We start from the raw sequence: 23,621 nt of genomic DNA on the forward strand, positions 1-23,621 counted from the left end.
CTTTTGCTTTTGGTTTTGTTTTGTGTTGCTCTGTGGACACCACATACAGCTCTACTTCTCTCTTCTTTCCTTTTTCCCTTTAGTGAAGCAACACCTACACTCACAGCCACAGCGACCTACACCCTTGCTGGTGTGTTATAGCATGCTTGCTAAGCATTGAGCTTTGCGTGTTCCTTGAGCTTCGCCGTACTTTCTTGCTCCTGACCTAGTACTAGGTCAGATTTTTTTAAACATTAAATTGTGAAGTTATTTTTTGACATTTACATTTTTTACTTTTTTAGTGTTAAAATAAGTGAGATTTTTACTTACCAATAAAGTATATATTGATATAATTTCATTGTCATCACCTTTTGTGACTCTCCTTGCACTCACTCATAAAATTATAAGAAAAGTTAAGCTAAAATATCTCTGTTAGTTAATGTGTATGGCAGTTGTGCAACTCAGTGTGTGTGTACATAAGTGTGTGTAGAGAAAGAGAGAGAGATGCCATTTTTAATGATTCCACCTATCAATTTCGAAACTAATCAATCAATTTCTGTTGCAGGAAAGTGGAATCTCTCCTGGCAGTATTGGGTGCAAAGCAGAAACAAACCCTAGAATCTATTAATAAAAAACGTTTTGCAAAAAACTAGTGTTCCATCTCGGCCCTAAATGGAACACTGGTCTTTTGCAAAACATTTTTTTATTGATGGTAAAAATATTGTTTGCTTTCTATGTATTTGGTTCACAAAGTCACACTTTTTAATCTTAGCCCTTGCTTTTGGGCTTTTTATTTTTTTTTAGAAGAAAGCATTTATAAAAGTATAATATCCAGTTATAGTTTTATAGAGTGTCAAAGTAGTTAGTGCTGCTAATTTACAGTTGTGGACTTCACACATTTTGTCTTAGTCATTGTGGGTGTTCTCTGCGTATGCTGGGTTTTCATTTTGCATTCTAAAAATGTAGAATACTGTGTGTGTTAGGTTAACTGGTAACTTTGAATTAGCACAGTGTAAGTGTAGGGGGAGCTAAGTGTGACCTGTAACAAACCAAACCCAGAGTGGGTGAGGTAACCTCTGCCTTTTTATATTTGGCTGGTAACTTTTCAGTCTGTTGGCTGCTTGGATTTCCATAATTTTTTCATATATATCAATATAAAATTTCAAAAAACAGCTGGCAGGAACAACATTATGGATATGTATCCTTAAATACATATGCTGGTTCTTGGCTTTTTTCAATGCTGTAAAAATAATTACTTTTCTCTAAAATTAAGACTTATTGGTTGGCTGTTTGTTTTATGAAGCTGTTTGTAGTAACCAGTAAGTTTAGTTGACCAGAATATAACTTATAAAGTATTATTAGCAGAATAGAAATTCAAGGTCATAATATTTAATCGATGGATGTGCCAAAATGATTTCACTAGTTAATAAATGTAAAAGGCCATGTGACATGGTCTGCTATACCTTAATCAGAGTCCTGTAAAAGCCCTTTAGTAACATGAGTTTAACAGTAATGTATACACTAAAGAAATTTTGATGAAATATTTGAAATGCAGAGAGCAGTGCTCTAAGCTGTTGTTAAACCCAGAAAAGTAGCAGATTTTTATTCTGCTCTCTTCACTTTAATTTCTTGGAATCTAAGGTATCACAGTACTTTATGTTTTTGGTTGGTGGCAGGGTTATTTCCATCAAGTGGAAAAGACCGACTTTCAATAGTTCATCCCACACTTTAACACCTACAAGAAGGAATCCCCTTGGCCTTAAATACAGAGAGAGTCGCTTCATTTCCATTGGGGATTCCCCCACCTTCAAGTGCCCATGCTGTAAAAAGCCAACACTACACAAAACTGTAGGCAGTAATCAACCAGAAGCCTTCCCTTTAATGTTTAACTGACTTTTGTCTTCATCTGACCTATAGCTTTTATTGCTTATTATGGAAAAAATGTATGCATAGTTTATACTGTGTGGAATAGTCACAAATGCAGAGATCTGGATGTGAGTTGTAGAAAGAAATAACATCAAGTTTTTGAAAATTATAGAAGCACATCAATATATGTCTTTACTTAATGGAAATTTGCATTTGGTTTTATATGAAAAATAGGTTTACGATTGTGGTTATTTCATGGCAGAATTTAAATGATATAGCCATTTCTGTCAATATAAATCATTGTTTATTTTATTTAGTGCTGTTCTTGATAAACATTATCATTACTTATTAAGAGCCTTTTAAAAAGTGGAATTCAAGCCAGCAAATTTTGTTGTTTGTATAATTAGATACCAGCCAACACTTCACATTCTCTTTAAAAAATGGAATCACATGTGATTTCTTGAATCCTAATAAATAATTGCATAACTTCATACATGAATATTGTATTGTGTTAACAATGTCATATTAGTCCCTTGCCAGAGTATGCTCAGCTTTCCCAACTGTCAGAAAAAAATCTATTACTACTTCAAACACTTAAAAGTTTGTTCCTAGTAGTGCCTGTTTTCCAGCACACGATGATAGGGTAAGACTAAGGAAGAATGCAGTATACAGTATGTGACTATGAACAAGTGCATGGTTCATTCTAGTACATGGTTACTGTATTACAACACAAGCAACATTATGAAAGAAGATGCTAGGAAATAACCATGTTGGATTGCCTCAAGACAACTATTGACACATTTGATTTGTATGAGTAATCATGTCATTCTTTGGAATAATAATGTGATTAAATTTTAGCAGTTAGTTATATAAGGTGTGATTTTTATTTTGATTAGAGAAGCTGTAGCTTGAATGTGAGGGGTGAACATAAAAGATCATTTCTAAGGTTGTAAGGTAATCTTCCCCAGCTCTCAGGAAGTAGAGGGAATACTGATTTCAGTTGTGACTAAGTAGTTGTTTATTTAAATTTTTTTTTTTATTTGTTATCTCTCGTGTGTTCTCTGTCTTGTACAATGAATTATTAAAAATTAATTACACTTCTTAATCACATAAGGGTTATGTGAGCCAAGTGCTCAAAGCTTAAAAACTCACCGAGTAGTTTGCAAAAGGGTGTTTTAGAAATAATAGCAGAATAGCTCAGTGTAATGGGCTTGAACTGAACTCAGCATGAGAAAAATGTTTGAAGTAAAATGAAAATTAACTCTAGTTACTAACAACAGAAAACAGAACTTATGGAAATGTTGTACTTTCAATTCATTCTTATCACAGCATGTATGTTACATGATAACCTTTTTTTAACTTTGCAAATATATACAGTACAGTTTATCATTTTTAGGTTTGAAAAGCATGCCAAAAGTTAATTTATCCTCAATAAACATGCCGTGTCATTATCTTTCCCTAGAGCATGGAAGTTTCTCATTAGTTCATTTTGTGTGTTCCCTCATAAATATCTTTTTTTTTTTTTTTGCAACTTTAGATCACACATGGGTGACACACATGGGTTTGAACAAAATGTCTAATCATAGAACATCAACTTGCATTTTGTCATGTGCTGATATTGAATGCATTGCTCTTTACAATGTGTAGTGATACAAAGGAAACAAGACAAAGGGTTGGGGACCTCCACAGTACCCCATTTAACGCCCAAACAAAGCTTAAAAGCTGGCAATGTAACACCAATGGCAGGTTCAGGATCACTGGTTTGTAATCAAGAAAAGTAACAAAAAGGGTGCATTTGAAGTCAGAGCTGTGCCTTCCTCAATCACAGGTTTGAGAGTGAACAGCGACTTCTGGCCTTTTTATCACTTAGATGTGTAGTGAGGCAGAAGGAGTGGGATTTCTGGGACGGGAACACAAGAGACTTTATTGCTCTTCCTGTGGACCTGTTTAAATTCTACATGTAAAAAGTGAGAAGGAGTCAGTAACCCTGTTTCCCTGCTCAACATCCCCCTTAAATTAATATCCTTGGAGCCCTTGAACTACTCTCCACACATGCGTGTCTGACAAATTGTATATTTTTATTAATTTGCACATTACAGCAGTGGTTGCACTGCTGCTTTACAGCAAGGAGTCTAGGGTTCATGTTTGGGCTGCTCTCTGCGTGGAGTTTGCATATTTTTCACATATCCACATGTGTTTCTTTGCACAGTCCAAAGAAAGGCAGATTAGGTCAATAGACAATCCTAAAGTGTCCCTAATATGTGTGTGTGTTCACTTTACAATGGGCTAGCATCCTGTTCAGCTTCTCTGTGACCCTACTCTGGGTAAGTGGGTTTGGAAAATGGATTGAATATTACATGGCAGTAAAATATTTTATTTTCTATTTCTAGTCAATGTACATTACACAATGATTCATTTAAAACAGTAGTTTTAAATGTGAAGCACCTGCAGATTTTTCCTTGTGAATGTTTATCTTTATTGAAAATGAGAAAGCACACATACAGTAAGCATTTAGATAGATAGATAGGTAGGGAAGGCATTATATAATAGATAGATAGATAGATAGATAGATAGATAGATAGATAGATAGATAGATAGATAGATAGATAGATAGATATTGTGGAAAGCCAGCCCCCAGCCACAATGCCTTATTCTCCAACAACTGTCTCTTTCTCTTTACTCTTCTCTTTGACCTCCACTCCCCTCCTCTCAAGCTCCATCTCTTTCCTCCCAATTCCGGCTCGTCTACTGGAGGGAGGCGGCCCCTTTTATAATAACCTGGATGGGCTCCAGGTGCTCTGTCCGACGACACTTCCTGGTGTGGCGGAAGTGCTGCCATCCAGGGTTCCATAACTGTCCGGGCACCCCTTGGTGGTGGCCATGTCCTCCCATATGGATGAGCTTCTCAGCTCTGTTCCAGTGGCCCCCAAGCAGACCAGGGCGGCTGCCCTCTCATGGACCGTCCAGGAGTCCTGGCTGGGTAGGGTCCCCAGCCGTCTGGGGCAATAGATAGATAGATAGATAGATAGATAGATAGATAGATAGATAGATAGATAGATAGATAGATAGATAGATAGATAGATAGATAGGACTTTATTTATCTCAAGAAGAAACTTAGCATACTACCAGGTCTTAATTCCCAAATCACAAATTGTGAAGAATGTGAATTGTGAAGATGTGACTATATCATTTAAATAGGTATTCAGCTTATTTGGAATATGTGCGCTGCACATGTGTTGTGATGTAAATGTGTGTCCCTGCCTCTTTTTCTGCTTATGCTGATCAATTTTGTATGTTTCAGGAGCGGTGCATGTTTTCTATATACTGTATGGTGTGTTTTTGCAGAAGAGCTATGGCTTTATTTGCCATAGCATTTTCTGCCATGATTTCCTCTACCTCAATGCAGAGATAATTTTGGATTCATAACAGGAGTCAAGAGTGGTGGGATAGTAGTGTTAGGTGCTTTGATGAGTCCCACTGATTGCTGAACTTTCAAATGAGACAAATAGCATTCAAATATCTATGCACTCGTCTCTCACCATGCCTTCCTATTTTTTTAAATGCATCTCATAATGCGCAAAAATGATGGAATCAAATAACATCCTCAGTTAAATCATTTTGAGTGCTATGCATTGGTAGTTTTACTGGTCCTGTGTGTTACCAGGAATATCTTGGCCTTAATTTAATTAACACTAAAAAAGGAACGTAGTATAAATGTATCGGCATACCATCCATTACTGTCCTTATTTAATTTTAATGGAGAACTCTGCAGGCATATCTAAATGCACACATTCAGTATAATTACAATATGTTCATGTTAGTAACTGCCTCTCTGTTTTCAATGGAATTGCTTTTATATTTGAAAGAAGAAGGCTCAGAATTTGCATGATATTAAATATAATATTGTTTGCTTTGAATTAATACTTAACAGTTAAAATCACTATATATAAAATTGCGTTTGCTTATCTGTCAATATGAAATATAAGTACAATATAATAAATATAGCACCCATTAGTGAAACTTGCTAATGGCTAAATTATTTTGGATAAATAAATTGGTAAAAATTATGAAAATGTATCATAGTTTATGTAAAATCGAGTTCAAACTACAGTAGCAGAATGAATCAATCTATCAATTGATAACATGTTTTGTTACTGGTGGCCTTTTCCTTGCCTCAGTTAAGCTGGTAAATATGAAGGATAAGGTGTTCTGATGGCTTCTTTTAATAAAAAATAAAATCATTATTTTCCAGCTGCCTAAGAGCAGATGTGCATTCTGTTAATAAAACGAAACCTTATACATTTTTATATGACTGGTATTAGCAAGAATACAGCAGTGCCAAATAGTCCTGGATCAAATATCCTGGGAAAATGTCCTTATGCATAATTTAGGGAAATATTATATCTCCAGAGCCCCAATTGGACAACAATTACTCAATACAAGATGTGTGTTCCCACCTTCCTTGCGTTGTACAAACTCACCATAAGAGTAAACTTTGGCTAACTAATATTTGGGTCATTACTTTTGCCAGTTACTTGACGTGGACAGTTTAGGATGTAATTATTAAGGATTTTTCCACAGTGTTAATACTGATAAGCTGGTTTTATCGCTTAAGCTACTATGTTGTTCCCTTATCTAGCTGACTCAGGTACCTTGGTGTTACCTTCTTTGACGCAGGTAGTGACCTTGTGCAGTGCTTTATAAGCTATTGTCAATTGAGCTGCCAAAAGGGGAATGAGCTGTGGCTATACTGTAAAACTATACTACATCACTCCTTAAAAACAAAACAAAAATCTGTTCAACTCACTTTAACAGTGCATTACTTTAATAAGCAACAGGTTTGAACATTTTGCCTATTATTTATTTTTGATAGTAATTTCCTTTCCACTGTCCACTGACTGGCTTCCATGTTGTAAATATTTCAAAAGTGGATATATTGTTGGCTCATCTGAGGTTTTATTTATAGTTTTAAAATAAACCAAGTTGAAATAGAGCAGTGAAGGAAAAATGTATTGAACCATACTTCTTAATATTAGTCGCTACAATTATACACTCCACTTAAAACTGCAATGTGTCACTATATGTGGCAATGTGGCAGGCCTCTACAGGATAGACAACGGCACTTTGACTGTATTTAGGTATCGGATTGAAATCCATGGACACATGGATTTGCTCGACAGTGCCCAGACTCATGTGTCGAGAGTATGCAGGCAGTTCCTGGAGGATGAAGGAACTGATACCATTGACTGGCCCCCACGCTCGCCTGACCTCAATCCAATAGAACACCTCTGGGACGTCGTGTTTCGGTCCATCTGATGCCACCAGGTTGCATCTCAGACTGTCTAGGAGCTCATTGATGCCCTGGTCCAGATGTGGGAGGAGATTCCCCAGGAAATCGTGCGTCATCTTATTATGAGTATGCCGTGACGTTGTCAGATAATGCATACAAGCACGTGGGGGCCATACAAACTACTGAATATGATTTTGAGTTTCTGCAATGAAATATCAGCAAAATGGACTAGCCTGCCGCATCATTTTTTCACTTTGATTTTCAGGGTGTCTTTGAAATCAGCCCTCTGTAAGTTGATAATTTTCATTTCCATCAAACACTGTGTCATCCTTTCGTTCCTAACACATTACCCAGACCATATCAGTATAGATATCTAGCATGATTTTTTCCCATTCAGATCTGATGTTTTTTCAAAGCGTTCCTTTATTTTTTTTTTGAGCAGTTTATATATACTGTATATATATATATATATATATATATATATATATATATATATATATATATATATATATATATATATGTATGTATGTATGTATGTATATAGTGACGGATGGCAGGACAGAGGGAGAGAATGTGTTCAGGACATTATCTCCCCCAAGACACTAGAGGGCAGCCCCCTGGGTTGCTACGGCACCACAGATCCTTGCAGTAGTTTGGAAGAGCCTGTGGGTGCTGCTAGGGGGTGCTGTAGGTGATGCTGGGTCCTTGGAGGAACCTCTTCCGTCACACCCAGAAATGCAGCTGGCAGATGGTTGAGAAAAACTTGGAACACTTACAGGTGTGCTATAAAAGGAACTACCTCACCACCAATCAGAGAGGCAGAGTCGGGTAGTGGATGACAAAGCTGGTAAGAAAGAGAAAGAGAAAGAAGAAGAAGAAGAAAGGACTGTGTTTATTAATACAGTATATTGGTACTTTATATTGAGCTGTGTAGTGGGGGAGTGAAGGAAAAAGAATAATAAATGTATGTGCTGTATTGAACTTGTGTCTTGGCCTGTCTGTGTCGGGGTTGAGGGAGCTGTATGCCCCCTGGTGGACCACTATATATATATATATATATATATATATATATATATATATATATATATATATATATATATATATATATATATATATATATATATATATATATATATATATATTTTTTTGGTGGAAGTTTAAATAAAAAAACAAAGCAGCAGTGTTGTATTTGCCATGTTGTTCCATTTCCTCCTATAGGGTAGTATAGGATTAGGACAGTTTCAGCATGTTGTTTTTTGATCATCTGAAATGATGTCCATTGATAAGGATGAAAATTTAACCTGGTGAAAATGAGTTATTTGTACCATATTTACTTTTGTAACTGAAGACCATTTAAACAATTCTATATTATCACCTTTGATTTGAAATCCAGCATTTTGCAAAGTAAAATTTGGGCATCACTTTGAAAGCATTCCTGGAAATTATTTTTTCAGAGAGATAGAGGTGGGGAGTGTGAAGTGACATCTTTAAGCCCAAAGACTGTATTGTCTTAAGTGGAAGCAATTAATATTGTCTCTGTTTTTATTACTATAGGGTATATGCATCTAATATTAACCATCTTTAATCCGGCATTTTGTAACATTATGCTGTTTAAGGGGATTAGAACAGTAATCTGATTTTGACAGAAAAAATCCTCTGGTGACACACTTATTAGTACAACTTGGCAGTGTAGTCACACAACATTACTCTAATGCTAGCTTTCAAAGATCTCAGTTGTAATCTTTAAAGCCACGTATGGCCTTCTACTTAAACTTAGTGATCAATAGCTGTTTATTAGTCATTATTAAATAATAAAATAATACTGCTTTTGTATATATAATGTTACCTTAGTCACAAGATTTTAGACCTTCAGTGAGCATTAGGAGAGATGCATTTTGTGTTTATTATATACTAATTATGTAAGAAAACTAAAAAATTTTGCTATTATCTAACTTTTTTCCTTTTTGTGAAGAAGTAGTGTTTTTTCAATAAAGCATTTCAATCAATTGCATATTCAGTATTTACTGAAATGCATGACTTACATTCATACTTTACTTAGGTGTTATAATACATAGTAGACTTGGAAGATTTACACTGTCTTAGTCTTTGGAATTGCACTTGTACTCAGACAGAGCAAAATAGATGTGTACAAGATATACATACTTGATGTCCTAGGAAAAGAGTTATGAAAAGTGTGTATTGTGGATTGTCAAAATATACTTAGTTTAGGAACTACTTATGGATTTGCCTGATGAATATATCTATGGACATAAAATGATATAATGAAATCCTATTTAAACGTTTGAAAGAAATGTGAATTAAGAAATGTAAGTTATAGTTTAGACCATTGATAAGGCATACAGTATATTAGAAACATATTTATAATACTGTACTTGCATACTACCAGTTAATAAAAATTTAGCAATATACAAAATGGCGAGTATTAGATGCTTCAGCTCATAAAAATGGTTAAGGAACTGTGCAAAACACAGTATTCTTAATGTCTTAGCCATACATAATTTATTTGGGAGACTAAATAAATTGGATATTCCAGTATCACCTTTAATTTCCAAAATTCAGCCTATTAACAATATTTACTAAACCAGCCTTTCTTTTAATTTAACATTAAATCAAATCAAGAAACCTGAAGCTGACGTCATTCTTCGTCAGAATTGTCATGTTTTGTGTGGATTAAACTAATGAAATAAATTGCAGTTTATTCCAGTAGATCTTAAATGCTTCTGTAGTGTCTTAATCAGATTAAGTGCATTGAATTAAGCAATTCAAATAATATTTGTCTGGTGCCTTGCTTTCGTTTTGTACTCAATGTGTGTAATTGTGGATTTAACTTAAAGTAATCTGCTATAAACCAGACAATTTCCTACATTGGTCTCAGTGTGTTCCTGTTGGATAAGAGCTCATGTCACCTTATCGTTATTAAATAATTCATTTGTCACCTCAATTTTTAAAATCTAATTTCAGATAAGTAACAAAATTATAATATATTCAACTTAAAAAGGAAGGAATCTTTTCCAGCTTAAGTCAAGAATCGCAAAAAAAACATTTTGTAAGAAACTGTGAGTCTCTTGTCAAGCACAATTTGGAACTGCCCCAAAATCTAGCTAGGTCTTTCCCAATTAAAAGGAATGGCCAGATCAGCACAAGTTTACCTTAATGAAAATACTAAAAGCCTACAGATGTATTAAAGATAATATATACAGTAATAGGCCTCTTGAAATCTTAATGAGAAAAATGTTTTGGACAGTTCTTATCTCTTCTCTTTAGTTGAGCAATACATATTTTCCAACATTTAGTTGTTCTAAAACTTTATAATTTTAAAATCGCTCAACTCATTTACTTTCATGTTCATTTTTCCATGATATAATTTCAGTAGAAATGGATAGAAAACATAGCAGTACATTATAACCTGAAATGTGGGATTATCATCTCTATTTCTGCGGTTCTCATCTTTTACTTAGTCCCACTGATGTATGAGCAGATTATACTGATCCAAATGTGTCCTTTTCCTTTGACATACATTTATTGATTGAAATGATTAAAGTGAACCTATAATCACTTCATTTAAAGCTCATAAACCTCTTATAAAACCTGAATGTGTTGATTAAAACATCTTAAGGTGAAGAGATAAGACAGGTTAAGTAGCAAAATTGCTTATTACAGAAGTCTGTCCCTGCCCCCTCTTAAATTTGTTTATGCGCTTTACATTTTTGCTTATACTGCAGATATTTAAAAGGACCATCTTTACTTTTTTGCAACCATTAGGAGTACTGTTTTCCTCATGAAATTTGTTTGTTCCTTTTTTTGTTGAATGTCAAGAACACAACAGGTTTTGGTTTTGCTTCCTACTGCTCAGGTGAAGATAGTCTATAGTCATCAGCTAAATGCACCAATTGCCTACAGACTTTCTGTCAAAAACTTATCTGATTAAAAGTGATCTAGACATAAGATTAGTCCCACTTGCTTAGTCCAGATACTCCACTGGACATTTAAAAATAGCTGCCTAGCTGTGAATTTTCACTGCATGTTAACCTAAGGTGTGACCGAGGTAAGCTGGCTTTCCTTAGGGGAATGAAAATGATTAAATTGGGTTTAATAATATCTTTGTTTAGATGCAAATAAATTAACTGGGAACATGTTAATCAAGTGCTTTTTGTAAGCATTTAGCTCAAGATGTTGTATTACCTTATGCTTTGATATGTCATGACACTTTGTTTATTGCTGTTTTGCATTTTGAAATATATTTAATGATCAATAATTGTTTAGCATTATTTTGATGACCGTCAGAGGAATCAGGTGTTCATTTACAATAAAGCAGTACTGGCACTTTAATGGTGTTTTAGTCTAATCTGTTGTTTCTGATTTTGCACTTTAAAGTTTTGGAATTTGTCATTAATGTTCTTTTATTAAAAATTGTGAAGTGCAGCAGAGGGCAATGTGTTAGAAAATCCACAAATATTATTTGTCAGCTCCCCATGAAAAAGTAATTATTGATCATGTGGTCACAGATTAGAAATTCTTAATTGTCTTTCTGTCCCATTACAGTCGTGACAGTGATCTTTCTACTATCATCTCCAGTCTGCATCAAAACCGTCAACTCGTTATGCCCGAGAGTCAGTCCCGAAGTGAAATCAAGAGGAATGGCATTGAAATTGGTTCTGGGTCAGCAGGTAGGATGCAGTAGCCTTTTGTTTACTTTCATTTGAGCAGTTTTTCTAGAGTGAAGACACAATCAGCAGACAGACATGGGATTTCTGCTTTGTAACTACTTGAGCTATTTCTTGATTATAAACATAGTAAGAACAAAATTTGGATCAACAGAGCTGTTTTTTCTACATAAATGCTTTGAACTACTATGATGAATGATTTTCTACATGCTGCTGCCTTATTTCCTGCATTATGAATTTGATTTGTAATTTGAATAGCTTCTTTTTACAACAATTTTTAACTGCTACAAAATGAATGACATCTAAATATAAATGGTTTGACTTATTCTGATTTTTAACTGTATAATGTAAGTTTAAGCAGACCTCTGTTTTAATTTTGCCTTTTTTAAAATATTAAGCTATTATAATTACATTTCAGTTTAATCAAAATATTTTAAGGTAATGTATATGGTGCATATATAATACACTATATAGTGTATACTGTATATATAGTGTACTGTGTATTTGTATTTGTTCTTTATACTGACAGAGTATGAATAGGCAAGTTGTTATGCACACTATTTAATGCACTGAAATTCCAGTATTCATTTTCAGTGTTTTCTACATTCAAATACTTCTACCCACTAAAGCAAAACATTGGCTTCAATTAATTTATGATTTATTCATCTGTTTAACTTAAAGTATGTTTGTGGAAATATAACAGTAAAATCATTTATTTTTGTTTTTTAAGCATTAATGATTGACTTGAAAGTATGTAATGCAATCATTGCCATAAAACAGATTCACAGAAGTCATTTTAGAAGAGCATCCCTGTGTGATATCCATAAACACTAGAGTAGATGTCAGTGCAGTTTTAAAGTGCCACAGTTTTTCAAGTGAAGTTAAAGATTCTTAAGCATCAAGCATATGTGCAATGGTATGGTAATTACTAATTTGCTTGTATACATTTTTCATATTAGTTTCCAGTGTTTCGTTAAGCTTTGCTTTTCATTCAATCTTTATTTATTTATTTTTCAGTAATCTACCATGTCTTCCAGTACTACTTATTTCTTAAACTAATAACTAGTTGTTTAATTTGTGTTCTTCTGAAATGAAGAACTGACAAAATTTTTTTTCACTGTTGTTATTAAAAGCAATACCAACTTCAAATACAAAATGAACACATCAAATATGGGCAAGTAATCAAATTTGCTGTTAAAAAATATAGCACTAATCAAACTATTCAAAATGCCTGAAGTAGAGTGCATTTAGTATGAAAATAGAAAATAAATATTTTTCAAGTTAGGCTTGTACTAGAGTGGGCAAGAAACAATTGAAAACAACTGTAAACTTACTGTGAAGTAGCCATTGGGTGAGTGTGAGATTATTCTAAAAGTGATTGGTTATCTGTGACCTACTGTAGTGTACAGTATATAAACTTCCTAGTTGCTAGTATAATGTTTCAGCTTAAAAGAAAAAGGTCTACAGCTTGTGTGTATGATGAACCCTGGTTTTCAGCTATGTGTCTGGTGAGAAGATGAAAAAGAAAAAAGACAGCACGTGTTGATAAAATCTAATTGCTGTATTGATCTGTCTTGGAGCCAGCAATCACAACCTCAGTAATTGAGACATCCCTAAGAGTGTACAGTTGGTTTTTGTTTTATTCTGCGATAATTTTATTTATTTTTTGTAACTTCTTTAAAAAATATCTGAAATTAAAGGAGAATCAGTAATGTATACAGTATATATGTAGGATAATAAAGCGGTCAGAAGCACTTACAATTGACATTACAGTGGTTATAGATACTACATACCCATACATTTAATCATTCCCTGTACAAAACAAAGAGGGGATTTCATTCATTCATACATTAATTTAATGAAACATATTCCGTCTTTGTTCTTTGTCCTCCTTTGTGTATACAAGTGCAAGTACCACACAAGCCATGAAGCAGATTTCGGAACTGTATTTCTTTCTCATAAGAAACATTTTGAGGGCATATTAAAAGTGATTTACTGTCAAAGACAATTATTAAGATTTTCTGTACTTTTTGTGCACATTTTTCTAATGTTATCTTTAAAAAACACTAATGCATGACCTTGTAGTACATGTCCATCAGAGAAGCAGTTATCAAGGAAATTACTGATTTATACTGTACTTTACCAGCTGGCCTACACCCCTTGCTTAATTTGTTGAAGCCCCTTGCTTTCAACTGCTTGTGAAGATTATTGGTGTATGTCTTATAATGGTCATGAGGCATAGACAGCAGCTATTAATGTGAGAATATAACTAGTTTGAAATGCAGTCTGCTTTTGAGTATGTTAACTTACATCTGCATTTGTAATGAATGGATGTATACTTCACACAAACATCAGTTAATGTTGTATGTAAAGACATACCAGTAATTTGCTGATCCCAGCAGAGCAGTAGAAGACATACTTATTCATTGCCCATGCAGGGCCTACTACTTGAAATCACACGGTTTTCAACAAAAAATATCATCAGTGCTAAGACTGTAACTTTAATCATCTCATTCTGCCTTATAAAGGCCTACTTAACTTGCATAAAAACATTTTGCTAAAGTGTCAGTTTAAGTTGTTTTAGGAGTTCTAGCACTAATATAATTAAAACTGATATAACATAGAAAAAAATATATTTTATGTAAAAAAATCTTAACCCAGTATTACGTTACTTTTGCAAATGTTTTCCACCTGATTGAACTGAGCAGAGACAATGGGAGGAAGTGATATATTCATCTAAGGGTTTTCTGTTTTTTCTACAGTTAAAGTGTATGAATTGCAAAGCAGAACTTGTGTATATATTACATTCAAATTAAAAAGGACACATTTAATATTTGTTATTTTTTATAGTATATAACATATATGCAAAAATAGTTTTTTAATACATCCGTTGCTTTTCAGTATCCCCTGGATACTTTCAAGCACTTCCCCAGATTATATTGTTAAGCTTTTAACCTCTGTCTATAAAATTTTATTTTTCTACAAGGAAGAAGTGCTAATTGTCTGATGAGTTCAACCATAATGTAACAGGTAGAATTGTGTTTGATCTGATTCTAGATGAAAGAATGTAAAAATATTAACCATTAAATAAGCCTTCTCCAGCTGTGAATCTGAGAAGCAATGACAGATGCCACAGGTGCCACTGTGAAACCCACAGCGAGCCATTTTATAGAAGTTTACTCCAAACTAAATGTACATTTACCTGGAGGTTATGTGTATGTGGTAATTTAGTAATGAGAAACAAATATGGTAGCTAATAATATTTTATTATATTGTTCTCAGTAGAAACCATACAGACACATTTTCACAGGTTTGAAATTAATATACACACTAGATGAAACAAGCTACTGCAAAAAACCCTGCAAATAAATGTGGAAGGCTATCAAAAGTAACAAAACTAATAAAAGTGATAATACCCTAATTCGCTAGATTGTTTTTTTTAATTGAGGCTTTATTTTCCATATCAATACAATGCCATTTGTTTCCTCCATAACACTATCCTTGAGAAGGACAGGCCAGACTACTTTTTGGGAGCATGGGTGTTGCATCTGTGTATGACTAAGGCTTGTTTGATTTATTGCTTATTACTGAACTGTGAAGAGAAGAGAAACGTAAAGTTGACATCACCGATGATGTGCTGACAGGCACTATCAGGGTGTAAGCTGCTAGAGCAAAGAGTGAAGATGAATAAACAAAGATCACCGTTATTTATGTTGACTGGTTTCAATAAGCTATATGAGGTTTAATAAGTTATCTAGAATGTTTGAGGGAAGCTTGTAGCTTTAGTGGTGTTATTAGAATGGGGCTGGATAAATTGAAAAAAGACACATTAGGGATGTCCCACACATTGCCAGTAGGTGCCCAAAGCTTATTTTACCTGCTTTTAGACTAGCTGCTGAAGTGTAAGATGGGCTATAGAACAGATTTCTTGTAACTGAGCTACTAAGGATGCATGATGCTCCACTTTTGTAAACATATTTTGCTTGAAAGTGATAGTAAATTTAAATGCGTAGACCTGGATATATATTTTCTGATGTGTGATATTCCATCTGATGGGCTAGCCACAAGGCTTTGTCTCTTGTTCTGCTTCATATTGCTTCCCACCAGCTGGAGTGATGATTTGTGAGTTGGTGCAGATTCATAAATACTGTACTTACTAGTTAGTGATGCTGTCATTTAGATTATTCAGAACAACAAGTCAGGACTTCTAGTAAATTTCCCAGAATGCAACTGGTGATTGGCGGTACCTGGGACACTTATGTGGGAGCACTTTCTTTTATTAGTATGAATCAGAACTACAAAAATATCTTTGTTTGTTTGTTTGTTTGTTTGTTTGTTTCTTTCTTTCTTTTCTGTCTTTCTTTTCTTTGCAGCTGTTTTTTTGATGATCATGATTCAAGATCCTAGTGCACTGCAATTTGGGTGTTTTCCTTGGTGTTCTTCAATGTTTTCCCACTTAGCTGGACCTATGAATGTGTGTTTTATTTTTATTACAATCTCTGTTTGCTAACTGTAGGTGTTTCCCACATGTTGACTCAGCCCTTAGTATGTTCTTCTCAGAGGAGACAATTTTTAGGCTGTGCCCTTCCTAAAAGAGGATCTTCTGTCTCCCAGCGGCCAATCAATGGGAGCCTTTGAGCATCAGTGCGACCCTGCAAACATTAGATCAATAAGTTATTAGCACCATTCTGTCAGCGGTAATGTGGAGATTGATCGGGGGCCTGGGCTCCTGCTAGCCGCCTGGCACTTCCCCAGCCTGATAAAGATGACAGATTAAGGGAATACGAAAAAGGAATTAAGGAGTCTGGCTGTCAAAGCTGTCAGCAGGTTGAGGAGAAGAAGCATTGCCCTATATGTGTGCATGTGTGTGCATTTGTGTGTGTATGCGTGTATCAGTGTATTATCTTTTGTTTCTGGCTGCATGCATCAGTCTTTAAACGGATGGAGGGTTAAGACACCAGTGGTAAGAAATTAGCCTGAGTCTTGGCTTGTAGGATCAGCAGGGAGGGTTGATTGGGCTTAGCAGTGGAGCATCAGGACCCAAGAGCTTATCTTCGCACCGTTGCCCAGAGCTGACAGAACCGGCGACATGCCAAATCTTTTTGCTAGGTGTTAAAATCTGCCATCACCACTGCTTTGCCCGCCTCAGCTTGTTAGTAGGCTTTATTTCAAGGATCTGACTCCAGACCTGGGCACTGATAACTCTGCCCCCTGGCAAGAATAATTGGATTTAAGATATTCACTAATTAAGTGTTTAAAAAGAAAAAGGGAAAGCACTCACCAGCTTTAAATTCAGGGCACTGGTGCAATCATGAAGATGACTTACTTTTGCTAAAGAAGTGGGTGAAATTATCTTCAATTATATAAAATGAAATTTCTTCACAGTATATTACTGTTTCAACATTGACATTTTTAATATACAAGTTTACAAACAGTAGAAAAATAAAACTAAAAAGGAACCAATAAAACTGTCGACTTTTCTGTGATTTTCTTGCTGGGGTGTCTTGATGAAATTTCCTGCTTTTGAATTTGGTTGACATTTGATGTTTGAGCCATTATCGTCACCTGTACAGAGTCCAATGAAATTCTTACTTGCAAGCACAGTCAAGTGGCCTAGAGTGTTTTGCATGTCTTCCTTTCTGTATACATGAACATTAAAGTGAAATGGTTTGCTTTTTCAATTCTCCGATTTAGTTGCCATCATCAATATGGACTGTGTTCCTTGTGGAACCTCAGCAAGTTGAGCAGTTTTCATTATTAATTCTCCAATCAGACATGCCTCAAAAAGTGTCCTCCTCTCAAAGTCAATGGGATCTCTTCTTTTATCAATTGTAGCCAAAATAAATTGCATCTGTACATGCTCTGCACATTTATATCTGCCATTAATCAGGATGAGATGTTAATCGTTTATTTTCCTGTTTATAATGTGTAAACCTAACTTGCTCTGTTTTCTTTGTTTTTTCAGTTACACAACCTCTGTATACTTTTTTATTTTTTGAAAATAATGTTCCACAATATGAAGTGTAATGTCAGTGACCATATCTCAGAAAAGCAATGATAGATTTTGCCAATATTGCCACAGTAACAGTAGCATCTGCTGCTTGGGACAATGACAGTGTGAGTAAGTGACAGAGAGGCCAGTGACTATTAGCAGGTGTCTTGAGGTTTTTGAGCTGGAATATTATAGGTGCAAGAACCAGTATTTGCTTCTGATTCAATGTCTTGTTGGCTAGCTGATGTCTTTTAAATGTTACTTGTTTTTTTGATTACTGAGTTGACTCTTCCAAAAAATAAAAGCACAGAGTCAAAGTAAACCTGATTTGATTCCCAGTCTGCAATGAATCAGGTAAGATGTAAATGTAGACCATGACCCTATGAGAGGCTAGTCCTCTTTCCAGACCACATGTATATTACCAGAAGGTTAGAAATTGTGAGCAGATGGGAAGCTGCCAGTAATCACAGCCCACTGAGATGTGATCCTATGTGGCTTTAATGCAGACACTATGATAGGGAGGCAAAGCCAGACAGAACAAAATGAGGTTGATGATAATATATAACAAAATGAGTGTTTTTCCTACCAAAGTCTTTTGGATTAATTTTGAATACTAATTAAATAACTAATTCTACTGGAAATTGTAAAAGTATTATTTAGAAAAACAACAAAAAGGGTAAGCATTTAAGAACTATTCCATACCTTACAAAGAAACGGACAATACCCGAAGAAGCCAGAAACAATGATTTTGCATTGTTTGATTACTGAAAGGAGGCAATAAATGAATTATTAGTCTTTTCCCTCTCTTTCTCAGTCTTTTCCCTGTCACACAGCCTGTAGGTAAGGGCGGACTTAAAAAATTAGAAAGGCTTTCACTCTGCCCTAGCTTCACAAGGGAATAATGGTTCCCCCCTAGAGACTGCATCAGAAAGGCATCATTAGTGAGATCTACTTGTCTTTTCAGAGGCTGAGGAGCTTGCATTGCCGCATTTTTTATGTAGACTTGCTGTCATAATGCTCTGAGAGGCGTGAGCATTTGCTTTGCAAAAAAAAAGTACTTGCTAGTGACGCTGTTTAGGATGAAAAAATTAACTGTTGTATGGATTTTCTTTGACATCTTACACAGGTATATATGTATTTTGTGTGATTTATTTTCTAAAGGTAAGGACTTGACAGACTAGTTGTGACCTTTACTCTTGTGTATTTGCACATTTGTCACCAAAATGATGTGTACTAATTGCTGTTTTTGCCAAATAGCAAATTCTATGACAAATCAGCCAAGCTTGAGGAAGTGGGCTTTACTGATGTTGCTGTAGCAAAAAAGGACCATTGTAAGCAGATGAAACAGATGGGATCTAGCTTGGGTACTTGACTTACTTGAGTGACCTGTGGCAGGTTAGCCAGCTGCTGTCTTCTTAATGATCCTGTTCTTTATGAAGCTGTATTTGTGTGTGTGTGTGTAAATAAAATAAACAGATACAGATGCTTGATCTGAAGGTACAGAATGTATCTTAAAATGATAATAGTGCAAACATGGCGTGCTGAATCTTGAAATCGTAAAGGAATGGTTCTAGAAGTGTGCATGCCATGCTTCCACTGGGACCATGCACTATTAGAATTTTACTGTACATAAATTGGTGGAACAATGGTCAGTGCTGCTGCCACACAGCAACAGGAAAACTGCGTTCAGATCCTGTAAAAAACAGGATCTCTGATTGGTTGCTCTGAATGGGCTTGGTATGAGTTAAGTGTTGGTGTGTGTGTGTTCTAAGTGACAGACTGGCTCCCTGTAAAAGGATGGTTCCTACCTCTTACTCTGTGCTGTCAGAATAGACTCTGGCTCTTTGTGATGCTATATAGAATCAAGGGGTAAAAATGATTGAATGTGATCACAATAGGTAGGATTTGTGGAAGAACATTACACTTACTGGTTCAGGCCCTGTGAAGTGTTGCAGAGTACATTTTTGTAGAACCTTTCTCCACCTTGAAAGCTTTGTAGCAATCTGTTTAGTTTTTAAGCATTTCTTCTTAAGAAATGTTGTACTTTTTATTGGTATTGTGGTGCTGGAGCTGGGATTTCATGTTTTTAAAATTTTTTGTTACACCGATTATATGGAAAATTAATATCAGACACTGTGTCTTTAACAAGTCTCACAGTTAGTCAAAAGCACGACGACAAACAGTTGCCTCTTCCTTCCTGCTCATATGCAGCATCATGCTTTCAGTATCCCTGCCATTATTAGGAGGATATTGATTTTGAATCTGTTTGAAGGAGGAGGGGTGGCATTGCTGTAATTGTACACCAGACAGTCAGAGCCAGAGAGTAGTGCAGTACTAATGTATAGGCTCATGCATTTTCATAAAGTCCAGTGGGAGGAGAATTAAAGAAGACCTCAGGGCTCCAAGAAAGAAGGGAGAGGGGAGGGACATGATAAACAGATTCACGGGGGTTTCGATGTAGAATGAGAGCCACAAGCAGTGCAGCCAAAAAAAACAACAACAACAAAGGTAGAAGAGCACAGATGAAAGCTTAATAGGCATTGAATTGTGCAGCCTTCTGTTACATTGCCTTAGCAGTTTTTGTTGTTTGTCTTTTTTATTAATTTTTTTGTGTTAAGCTGATTCACACAGGATGATATCTTGTTTTAGGAAAAAAATGAGCAAATATATTCTCCCATCCCAGCTTATCGTTACTTCTAGATTTGAGTAGTACTTTTTATTAAGCTAATATCTTTAATCATTTTGATTTGATTGCTTAATGCAACCTCTGTCATTTTCAAGCACCAAATCAAAAGCTTGTATACAAATTTTTATGTGGGCGTCTGAGAGGTGATTGGTGGTACTGATGGCAAATTGTTAAATTTGAGAGTTGACTGTTAAGAGTATTGTCATTTGTTAAAGTGATTCCTTTCTCTTACAGATGAATTCTTAGGCAAAAGAAGAGCATATTCACCCAGCAGCAGCAGCGATTGCCCTTCAGAAAGCAAGAAGACGAGAAGTGCATCCCCGAAAGGTAATCATACAGCTTTATTTTTAGTCATTTAAGTGTTTTTGTTTTTTTGAAAGTACAGAGTCCAGCTTTAAAGTGGTGGTGCTGAGGAAATCACACTCTACTTGGGATGTCTTTGATTGAAAATGAAGATGAGACACGGCTGGCGGCAGGAGATAATTTCCTCCTAATTAGGCGGCGGAGTGCATAATTGAAGTTAAAGTGGGCACAGAGTGTAGATTGGGGGGGGGGCGTAGATCACGTGCTGATGACTAGAGAGGTGAGGGCTCATGTAGGAGGAAGTAATTAAAAGAGAAAAAATGAGCACTTGAAATACAAAATGCTTGCATTCAAAATGCTCTGCTTATACTCTATGCAAGAGACAGAGCATGCGGTTTTGGCAAGACATATATTTGTTATCTTACGTAATGTAATATACATTTCAAAATTTGGACATTTTACTAGTAGTTGTGGATATGGGACTATCACATGTCCAGTCAGTGGTTTTTTTTTAATGTTTGGCCTTCTGATAATAATAGAGTTGGGATGGGAAATCTTGTGCATTTAACAGTGGGAATGTTTTTTTTTATTTTACTGAAAAGATGAGCTGTCAACAGTCTGTGCTAATTCAGAAACCCTCTCCTAAATTTCGTAGTAAAGGTAGCTGATATAATGTTGATCTGGGGTACAAAAAGCTTCCCCTTTTTGATGTCTTTGCCAAGACTGAACATTTAGTGAAAAAAATGTGTCCATAGGATTCAATTTTCAAAATAATGTATTTCTTATGATAAAATTTGTACAAAAAATTCTTGCTTTAGAAAAATGTGAGATGAAAGCATACTAAATTTCACTGTAAATTTTATTTCTCAAAATAAGTCTTCAAATCAAAAGCAGCGTTAACTTTAATTTTTTTTTTCCATTTTAAGTGCACCAGGCATTGCAGTCCTTATAAAATCAAATAAAATCAAAACATTTTAAAGTTAACAGAGGGCTTAATCAGGAGACTGTTTTCATATACAGTATTTCAAATTCACTTGTCATTATCACACAGCAGATTCTTGTTTGTGACCTTGATTCCTTGAAATTCCTGCTGAATTACATTTGTTTAGGATTTTAGGCCCCTTGCTAGTTTGCTGTGCACCTCTCTCTGTGTGTTCAGAAAGCTTTTGGCACAGATGAATGTGTAAGTGAATTTAAGGGTGTTATCTAGGATTTGAGTTAGGATATGAAGGAACGCTAGCAAGTACAGTATATTGTGTAAGATGAGTCCATTATGAGGTTAGAAAACTACATATCTTGGTTTCCTAATTTGTTATACATCAATAAATAATAGAGACAATAAGGCAAAGCCAAACTTTTACATATTTATAGAGTGAATCCTAAGCTTATATATATTTAAAAAAATGTGACAACCTTTCTGACTGCTGAAAGGAAAGTTATCTGAGCCTCCTGTTTGTCTGATAGAGGAGTACTGTACTTTGATATTAATACTGCCCTGTAATTGCCAATTTTGCAGTTCGTGGTTGGTGTTCTAATAAAAGCTAGTCAAGGTTTAGGAGTTTATTGTGTTTAGAACCATGCAGGGGTATCAGAAAAAACATCATTTGAATTTCAGGATGTAAAATTAAGTAGGAAAATGACAAAGCTTTAAGACTTTAGAAAAGATCCCAGGACAGCTACTTATACATTAATGATGGTTCTTACTGTTTAGCTATATAAATAATAAATGATAGAATTTTTAAAAGCATTGATTGGAAAGAGAGGGAGGAAATATAATAGAATTAAATATTTGAATGTGGATATATGAATACATTTTAATCAAAATCAAATACAAGTTTGATAAGGTGACAGAGGTAAAATGATATAGAATTGTAGAAGCATAGAGTTATGTTATATCAAAAGAAATGTTTACACGACTAAAATAAATTGTGTTAAATAACAGGAAGTCTTTAGGACATTATTAAACAAATATAATATTTATACAAAATGGGAAATGTACCTAAACAGGCAAGATGCTACAGTCTTTATACTTTAGGAAAAGTGATTCTTGTGGGTCAGTAGACATTTTGCATTGCTTAAAATCTGATAGAAATGTAGGAAACGGCAGTGGATTACTGAAAATGTATAATATTACCAGTTTTTAGTCTTTGGCAAATGTTCTGTCTGCTTGATGTTGTTCAGATTTGCATGAAATCAGAGTTCATTGTTACAGTATCAGGAACAAGATATCAACCTGAACTGAGTACTACGAAGAACGAATAACATTTAACAAATGCTGTCTCTTCAACTAGGAATGTATGCAACAGTGTCTTTGATGATTTGGAGACAACAGGAACGTAAAACTTTCTTCTGTGTAATCTTTGCTAATGCCTGGTCACATTGGCACTGTACCTGGTTATCTGCCATTGTCTTTAGTATACCCTTCACCATTGTGGAATAGGTCATTTTCACATCACCGGACACATTAGACATCACGCCCTTGATATGTGAAAGTCTAGAGAGAGATTTTTACAACATGCTTTAATTTTTCCTGACCTAATCTTTGCCTTTCTTTCATTCTTGCATGGCTTTCTTCTAATAATTCTAGCTGGAAACCCACAGGTTCTTAGATAGATAGATAGATAGATAGATAGATAGATAGATAGATAGATATGAAAGGCACTATATAATAGATAGATAGATAGATAGATAGATAGATAGATAGATAGATAGATAGATAGATAGATAGATAGATAGATAGATAGATGAAATTTGGATTTTTTACAGAAAGTGGTGAGAATGGGTTATGGCAGGAAACGTGAGACAGAGAGCCGAAGGTTT

General features: G+C 35.0%; 1 protein-coding gene across 11 annotated transcripts in view; it reads left to right on the forward strand.

Moving 5' to 3' along the window:
- The window catches only part of samd11 (sterile alpha motif domain containing 11), a 121,065-nt gene that overhangs the window by 59,495 nt on the left and 37,949 nt on the right, over positions 1 to 23,621 (forward strand). For all 11 annotated transcript variants that reach the window (XM_039755544.1, XM_039755542.1, XM_039755543.1 and 8 more), the window contains exons 4-5: positions 11,699 to 11,823; positions 20,733 to 20,825. In XM_039755544.1, coding sequence (XP_039611478.1) covers positions 11,699 to 11,823; positions 20,733 to 20,825 — 218 coding nt within the window. The remainder of the gene's footprint in view (positions 1 to 11,698; positions 11,824 to 20,732; positions 20,826 to 23,621) is intronic.

Source organism: Polypterus senegalus, chromosome 6 (genome assembly GCF_016835505.1).
Source record: "Polypterus senegalus isolate Bchr_013 chromosome 6, ASM1683550v1, whole genome shotgun sequence".
In the NCBI taxonomy this organism is placed as follows: domain Eukaryota; kingdom Metazoa; phylum Chordata; class Cladistia; order Polypteriformes; family Polypteridae; genus Polypterus; species Polypterus senegalus.